General features: G+C 33.7%; 1 protein-coding gene across 7 annotated transcripts; it reads left to right on the forward strand.

The window, feature by feature from the left end:
* Positions 1–2: 2 nt before the first annotated feature.
* Positions 3–7,800, forward strand: LOC106667408 (protein abrupt-like). 7 transcript variants are annotated; one of them, XM_014395339.2, is made up of 14 exons: positions 3–119; positions 4,445–4,652; positions 4,710–4,971; positions 5,033–5,113; positions 5,171–5,224; positions 5,291–5,377; positions 5,444–5,917; positions 5,980–6,024; positions 6,340–6,451; positions 6,517–7,018; positions 7,082–7,155; positions 7,219–7,386; positions 7,450–7,726; positions 7,784–7,800. In XM_014395339.2, the coding sequence occupies exons 2-9, from the start codon at positions 4,479–4,481 to the stop codon at positions 6,420–6,422; spliced, it is 1,260 nt and encodes a 419-aa protein (XP_014250825.1). In that variant the 5' UTR covers positions 3–119; positions 4,445–4,478; the 3' UTR covers positions 6,423–6,451; positions 6,517–7,018; positions 7,082–7,155; positions 7,219–7,386; positions 7,450–7,726; positions 7,784–7,800. The 7 variants fall into 7 exon arrangements, with proteins under 7 accessions (XP_014250825.1, XP_014250824.1, XP_014250823.1 ...); XM_014395338.2 differs by having other exon boundaries at positions 7,222–7,386; XM_014395337.2 differs by having other exon boundaries at positions 6,517–6,612; positions 6,872–7,018; positions 7,082–7,386.
* Positions 7,801–8,551: the final 751 nt, after the last annotated feature.

Here is an 8,551-nt window from a genome sequence, read left to right on the forward strand (position 1 = left end):
TTCGACGAGGCCCATCCACCATCATTCATCTTTTGCGACCGACTCGTTACACATCTACAAACTTTTTTTTTTTTAATTTAATTGGGACCGACATTGTCAAGGCCAGAAAAATTTATAAGGTAAGTCTGTTTAAATTTCATTTTTTTAAATTTATTAAAAATGTATGCGTTTGGATTTTTATTACTTGGGGTTTTGAGGCTATGGATTTGGGCGAAAACCGTATTGAAATTTTTTTCCCGATGGAAAAATAATGTTATTTGTCATGCGTAGGATTATGTTATTTTGCTTGGTGAAAATAACTTTTAATAGTTTTTAATAAAAAACTATCTCTGGGTGGCATGAAAGTACGAAACGTAATTTGGATTTTCCAAACTCGTCCTTGTTTTCTCGTCAAATATTTGATAAATACTTAAATATATGACATTATTTTCTTTTGGATTATTAACTGTTTTTTTTTACCCAGGAAAAAGGAAAAATCTTTTATTTTTCCGAGTAGCACGTGGCCGGTTGTGCCCTGTGACCGTTAAGGCTAAAATCAAAATGGCCGACTTTTGAAATTTTCAAAATGGAGAACTACCTATTGGCAATGAAATCAACCCCGTCAAAAACTCTCAGCCTTTTTACCTGAAAATACTTTTTTTCCTCGAAATTATCCTAGCCAAACTGATACCACTGAAAAGCTGGAAGCCGGAAATAGGGGCTTGCCAAATATACTGACCAGTGTTTTTCCCAAAGGGGGGCAGTTTTGAAAATAACTTATATTTTTAGTCAAGTATGCGCCGATTATCATTTGTAATTTAATTGAAAAAAATCATCGAGTATAGTAGCTTCTGTTCTCCATGAAATAGCTGAATTTATTTGTCGAACCTAGGGTTACCCTTATCCTCAAACATTCCGTGCTATTTTTCAATACCCTGTAATAATTATTTTATGTATTTTGTTTTCTCAGCATTTCGAGTAAGGTTTATCGTCATTGCTGTAGAAATTTAAATTATTGTTCGTTAAAATCTTTGTAAAGTCTCGCTTTTTCATAATTCTGTATATTTTGTTAGTGTCATATTAATGGTATGTATATTAAATTGTCAAGTTGTATTAATTCAGTTTTTAATGGTCCTAAATCTAGAATAATGACAAACAAAAAATTTTTAAATTAATCTTTCGGTAAATTTAGCATTAATGTTAGGTAGGAGCTTTTCGCGTATTTATGAACAGGAAAAAACAAACTTAAAACTAAAATTTTATACATATTAAATAATACCAAAAGGCAAAAAGGGGGAAAAATTCAAAAGGTGGGATTGAGATGGGAAGTTGGGTCCGAGTGGATCGAAGTCACGATAGCTCAAGTGGTAGAGCAGCGGCGTATCAAGCGGAAGGACGTGGGTTCGAATCCCGCTTGAGACACTGACTTTTTTATCTCAACTAAAAACCTTAATTAATTGAAATATAATCAGTATCTTTTTCTATCATAATTTTAATGTGGGGTGTTGAAGGTTAGTTAATGATTATTCGGAAATCGTGAGATGAGGTCTGGTGTGACGTAGGTTTTAGAAAAAATTTTCTTTATTGTGCCAACTAGTTTTCGTGATCCGCTTAACCAATTAATATCTGTCAATTAATTAAGGTTTTTAGTTGAGGTAAAAAAGTCAGTTTCGATCTTTATTGGGATCATACAAAACAAACACTTTGTGCCCTGAAGATGATCTCAATAAAGTTTGAAACGTTGGCACGATAAAGAATATGTTTTTCCAAAACCTACATCACACCAGACCGCATCTCACAATCCCTGAATAATCATAATTTTCATGTTAAATGAAATTTATGAGCCCGAGCCGCATAATTTAAGAAAAAATCTATTTATTCACACAAAACTCGATAATCGAGATCAATGCAATTCACAATTTTCCTACTGAACAGAATAAAGCAATATTTTACACGAAATAATATTAATAAGTATTTTGCTATTGCGGACTAATATAACTTGGTTTATCAGGTGAAGGAAAACAAATTTAATGAAATATATCCCGAGAATCGTATTACTTTCCAAGATAATAATTTACACGAGAAAAATTGCATTTTATCTGATATTTTGTTAAATTCGGAAATTTCAACCAAATCTTTTTTTTGAGAAAATAAGTTTATCAGATCTACGAATTTCCCTTAAATGAACTATTTTTCACTTTATCTGGATATTAATTAATGTCCAGCAAATAGTTTTCAACGATGCACCTGCTAAAATGCGAAACGTCAACTATTTTGTGACGAAGTATAATTTGGATCTACCAGATGCCTTTTTTAAAAGTACTTTGGACTTGAAATCAGACACTTATTTATTTGTATATTTTCGATAATAATTATGCACAAAGATTAATAGTTGATTTAAAGCATAAATACGGCATTAATAACTTCATTCCCTTTAATAGAGTGTTACTAATGTTTTTACACTCTTTAGATAATTTTTTAAAAAAAAAAGCATGGTTTTAAGTATCCTGGGAGATGATTTGGCCAACAATGGACAATCACGTTTTACCATCCACGATGGTCCACAACGGTTTAGGGCCACCGGAAATTTCTGTAAATCTTCATTCTAATGTTCCGGTGGTTTGATTTTTTTTTTAAGTGGTACCATTTTTAAGTAGTAAAATTTGAGTGATGGTTTTAAGTGACACAGATTCGGCCAGAATCATAACTTTGTTGGAAGATGGAAGAAGTCAGTTGGATGTTGCCAGGGTGCTTAATATTCCCAGATTCCCATTCGCCATTGTGTCAGAGAGATGATCGTTTTATTGTTTCTAATTTGCTCTGTAATTGACATTCTACTGCTGTTGAGATCAAGCAACGATGTAAGTTTCCACACTCTAAGGCAAGGACTTTCAAAAGCTGGATTACGTGCGAGAAGGCCTGCATCTGATCTATAACTTTTACAAGGCACAAGTCGGTTAAGTTTCACAAGAACCGCGCTGACGCTCACGTAAGTTGGTCTGGATTAGATTAAATTGGATGGAAAGGTTGGATTAAAATTTTGTTTTTGAATGAGTCGAGGTTTTGTTTGGGGCCTTCTGACGGTTGAGAGAGGGTTTGTTGAAGAACAGGAGAGCGATATATCCCCACAATATTTTCACTTTGGAGAATCCATGGAGGTGGGTGGGCATTTCTTTGGAAAGTCGCACAAACTTGGTTTTCTAAAAGCTATGCAATACATTTAAGATGTATCTGAAGTTACGCCAGTAATTAGTCACGGTTTTATTTTTATGCATAATATGCATTGTTGATGACTACTCGGAATGGGCTTAAATTCAATGTTTGGAGTGGCCAGCGTGACTTTCGATTTAAACCCTATTGAACACTTTTGGGATGAATTGTTAAAGAGAGAAAAAAGTCGCCAGAGATTTTGCACAGATTAAGAATGGTGCTGTTAGAGGATTATGAAAATATTTCCACCTCATAGAATTTATGTCGAATGCGAGCAGTGATCAACGCAAAAGGAGGAAATTCTGAATTGAATATTTTCTTCATTGGCTCTGTAGCAATATTTTTGATAAAATTGTTTTACTCAGTTTAATTTTTTATTTATATCTAATATTTTTCTTGAAAAATATCCAGTAAACGACTAAAAATTCAAATTATTACAAGTATCTTATTCCGATGGTGGCCGGTTTTTGGCTCCCAAGTGTTTGTTTTTTTTTGGAAAATTCTCATTTGATTCTTTGAAGTCAGATTATTGTTGTTTACAAATTAATTAAGGTTTTTAGTTGAGATAAAAAAGTCAATGGCACGAGCGGGATTCGAACCCACGATCTTCGGCTTGATACGCCGCTGCTCTAACCACTTGAGCTATCGTGACCTCGAACTCCCACTCGTGCCATTGACTTTTTTATCTCAACTAAAAACCTTAATTAATTGTAATATATTAATTGGTCAAGTGGACCACGAAATTAGTGAATTTAATGATTCACTTCAATAAAATGAAGTATACTTCACTAAAACTCTCCGTGGCCATTTCATTTGTTGTCGAGAATCCAATCTGATTACATGACATTTGAAAAATGGCAAAAAGGAGGGAAAACTCATAAGGTGGGGTTGAGATAGGAAGTTGGTGTACGAGTGGATCGAGGTCACGATAGCTCAAGTGGTTAGAGCAGCGGCGTATCAAGCCGAAGATCGTGGGTTCGAATCCCGCTTGTGCCATTGACTTTTTTATCTCAACTAAAAACCTTAATTAATTGTAATATATTAATTGGTCAAGCGGACCACGGAATTAGTGAATTTAGTTGTTTACAAATATTATTTTCAGTGCATTTATGCTTTGTAATGTTCACATAGCATGGAAAATATAATCATGTTTAATTAGCTGCTGACTCTGCGTTAAATTTGTAGAATCCTTGTTCAAACCTCTTAGGTGTAAATAATCGTTTAATGTATTTTTTGTGAAATTTTTTTTTTGTAGTTTTACAGGAAAGTTCCAAGTGAAAAGTACTGTAATGATGACACAAGAATTATACTGCTTGAAGTGGAATCTCCACAAGAGCACATTGCTGGACGAGTTTGAGAGCCTTTTCGCTACGAACGAACTGACAGACTGCATCCTCGTATCAGAGGGTCAGCAGATGCGAGTGCATAAAATCATACTCAGCTCATGCAGCGCGTATTTCAAGGTATGCTCTATTTTTCTTAAAAATTGTACATTTACTTGATTATTATTAATTTTTTAGAAACTCTTTGATAAGTGTGAGGATAAGTGTCCGATGATCATATTTAACGACATCACCTTCCGCGAGCTTCGCTACATCATCGAATACATGTACAGAGGTGAGGTGAACATCGAGCCGGACATGCTGCAGCGTCTCCTGCGTGTCGCACACGCTCTGCACGTCAAAGGACTGGCCGACGAGCCGCCCAGCTGTCCTCCTGTACCGCCTGTGTTCCCCTTCCCGAGAACCATCGGTGCAGGCGATTATGATAAATTCGATAGAAGTAGGATTATACCAAGAAGTAAGAAGTAGTATAAGTACATTAATTTTTTTTTCTTCTGCAGCAAATATCTGGGCTCCGTCAAGATCTTCATATTCAATTTTCAACCAAGACATAGACCAAATTCAGTTTAAAGATGATAAGGGTATTTATTTTAAAATTTATATTTTCATAAATTGTTATTTATTTATTTTTCTGTTAGATAAGTCAACGAAAAACACCTGCGCTGGGAAAGACAATGGAATCGATATTAATGGTAAATTGGTTTTATGTTGCTTAGCCCATTATCAGATACGGTTTTGAAATTTTTTTTTAAATTTAGGATTTTCTAATATGTCATCTATTTCATTGACTAAAGAAAATGGCAGTGAGATCGACAATTCATCACCAATGGCAACAGTATCAAAAAGTAAATCAGTTTATTTTTGAATATTAAAATTTTGAAATATAACTCGACTGGTGGTTTTAAATTCAGTTGTAGAACGTACAGAGAACAAAACGGCTTTGGAGACAGAAGATAAAAGCGTTGCGGGAAAGAGAAAGGTGAGCGTTACGAAAACGACGCCACCGATGGTGCGTAAAAGGTCGAAGCCGAAGCCCAAGTCGCCCGAGCCGGCGGTCAAACCGCCCAAAACGCCGGATCCGTCTCAGGCGAGCACGTTGCCCGAACCCGCCCCGACCAAACCTTTGGAAATAAAACCTGTCGAAGCTGAATCGTCCAAAAAGAGTCTTCCGTCTCCGAGGCCGCTCACGCCTATCCTCTCTTCGGCGAATGATACGCCGAGACCGGAAATTTCCCCCATCTCTACCAAGCCCACGACCACTGACTTGACAGCCGATGATATCGAACCTGAAGACGTTGACGATCTGACCATTGATGACGACGACGATGATCTTGTTTCACCTGGAAACACCACGGCTCTAAACACCACTGTCAGCAAAGCAAGCGGTAAATAAAACAATTTAATTCTCATCAAGGCTTTACTTACTTTTTTATTTTATATTTTTTAGAAATCAACGAGGAGACTACAGACAACGATAAACAGAATTCAGGAGGTAAGCATTTTATTTTTAACTTTATGGCCGATGCTGTTCATCAGCATCGGCCCGAGTGGGAGAGACAGGTAAGGGCTCGCCTCAGCCTTCTCCCTCACTCTTTAGTTTTGATCTGCACCTGCACGGTAGGCCTTTTTGGTGATGGGCTTTTTGTTTTGACATAACAACACTTGACAACACTAACCGCCTGGACGCGTTCCTTAATCCGCGATTTAAAAAAAAAGTTAATCTTTACCAATTTTTCTTTGTATTTTTTTTCCCTCCTGTAAACGGTAATATTTGATCATAAGGTAAGTAAAAGTTAATAACATTAAGATTTAGATGCATGCTACATGACAGAAGAAATTTTATATTATCAAGATTACGTTTCAGAAGGCTTGAAACATTCAGCTTTGTAATCAACCCGATCGACGCTAATCATAAAAAGGTCAGTTGTAATATAGCTTAAAAGTTGAAAATATATATTCTAATTAATATTTTTATTATGCGCAGCATTTTGACAAAGGCGATGCACCAAGAAAATAAAATTGCAAGGCAATGGTTCAACCAACCGAATAACAGCAGAGAAGAAAACACTACATAAAATTGGTAGGTATATGTATATTCATTTTTTAAAGTTTATTTTATGTTTAATTTTTATTATTAAAATGTTAAAAAAAGCTGAACAGGTAATTTGTTTAAAAATATTTATTCTTCATCGTACAATATGTATCTTTTTCAAACAACATCAGGTATGTATTTTCCTCTTGGACTATATCACAAAAAAAAAAAAAAAATTAGTCAAGGAATTTTCTTGGCTCAATAAATCGAGCACATGATGCAAAGGTAATGTATCGGACTTTTATAGTTTTAAATATTTTATGAAAAGTATGGTGCAACGCATTATTCTGTGCGGTTTTTCTTTCATTTCGAACTGCATAAAATCTTAAAATTGGTAAACCGATGGGATATTTGGAACGAGAAAAAATACAAATTCGAACCAACAGTACCAATGGTAAAGTATGAATTTAATTTAATTTTGTACAATGAATGTTTCATTCAAATTTTCATCAAACAGGTGATCAAATTTGGCCGATTTATGTAAAACGCGGAGCCTTCAAATTTTTGTTCGTCATCATGACAGCCTGAAATGTAAGACAAATTTATTTTAAAAAAAAGTTAAAATCGTCATGATCATTCTCGTTTATAAATGAGCAGTGAACATTACAAAATACTGAAACAAGAGGAAAAATAATTTACAAAGATTATAAATGGGAAAAGTAATTACTGAAAGGAAAAAGTTGAAAAATTTTACCAAAATTTGGTAAACTGATGAGATATTTGTAATGAGAAAAAAAAAAATTCCAACCAACAGTTCCAATGGTAAAGTATGAATTTAATTTAATTTTGGACAATGAATGTTTCATTCAAATTTTCATCAAACAGGTGATCAAATTCGGCCGATTTATGTAAAACACGGAGCCTTCAAATTTTTGTTTATCATGACAGCCTGGAATGCAAGACAAATTTATTTTTAAAAAAGTTAAAATCGTCATGATCATTCTTGTTTATAAATGAGCAGTGAACATTACAAAATACTGAAACAAAAGGAAAAGGTTGAAAAATTTTACCAATTGGTTTAACGTGCTGAAAACAGAACAAAGGTGCTGAGAAGTATGCAAAAGGAAAACTGGCTCGAGTTATGCTTTTTCATTCTAGCCAAGTAAGAATTTTAAAAATGCATTTTTTTATGCATTAATAACAATTTGAAAATTTTTAGATAATGGAATATATTGAGAAAAAAAAATTCCAAACTAACCAGGTGCATGATTTGACTATGCCAATTAGGAAATGCAGTGAGTTCAAGTATGTTTGCAGTGAATTAAAAAAAAAATTGTTAATTATTTTCCACAAACGATAGCACGTTGAATTTATGTGAATATTTGCATGAATTTTTACAGGATTTTTCTTCATAAAACTATCAGTTTAATGAGAAAATTGATCAAAATAGATACGACTACAGGAACGACATATTTCCACCAGACAAATAAATATTCAAAAATATTGGAATAAGGAAAAAAGGTGGTTTGGACAATAAATTATTTATTTATACTATTAAAATTTAATCAGAATATTAAATACATAGTGTTAAAAAAAAAATCACATTACATAGTATACAATCGAATTTCCCATAAGTGAGCACTATTCAGGAGTGTGATTTTGTCCACTTATTAGAATTGTCTATATGTAGAAAAAATAGGTACGTAAAGTAAATATAAAATATGCTAAAAGAAAGAAGGAAAATAGCCACTTTTATTTATTTGTTTATTTTCCATAACAGCTGGGTACAGATCAGTACAGTGTTTTAAAATATTTTTTTATAAATTATTTGAAGAGCGTGAGATGCAGTCTGGTATCGTAGTTTATAGTGGTTTAGTCCCACGATCTCCAAATAATCATTAATTAACGGTCACTAAACACCACACATTTTGTAAATAAATTTTTCATAATTCTCAATGTATGTATATTAATTTTAAAAACTTCAACT

This window comes from Cimex lectularius, unplaced genomic scaffold (assembly GCF_000648675.2).
Source record: "Cimex lectularius strain Harlan isolate CLEC.00 unplaced genomic scaffold, Clec_2.1 scaffold10, whole genome shotgun sequence".
Taxonomy (NCBI): domain Eukaryota; kingdom Metazoa; phylum Arthropoda; class Insecta; order Hemiptera; family Cimicidae; genus Cimex; species Cimex lectularius.

Coding starts and splice junctions, on each gene's coding strand:
- LOC106667408 (XM_014395335.2), top strand. CDS start 4,479: ATGATGACACAAGAATTATACTGCTTGAAGTGGAATCTCCACAAGAGC. Junction 4,653..4,709: donor CATGCAGCGCGTATTTCAAG/GTATGCTCTATT, acceptor TTAATTTTTTAG/AAACTCTTTGATAAGTGTGA. Junction 5,918..5,979: donor CACTGTCAGCAAAGCAAGCG/GTAAATAAAACA, acceptor TATATTTTTTAG/AAATCAACGAGGAGACTACA.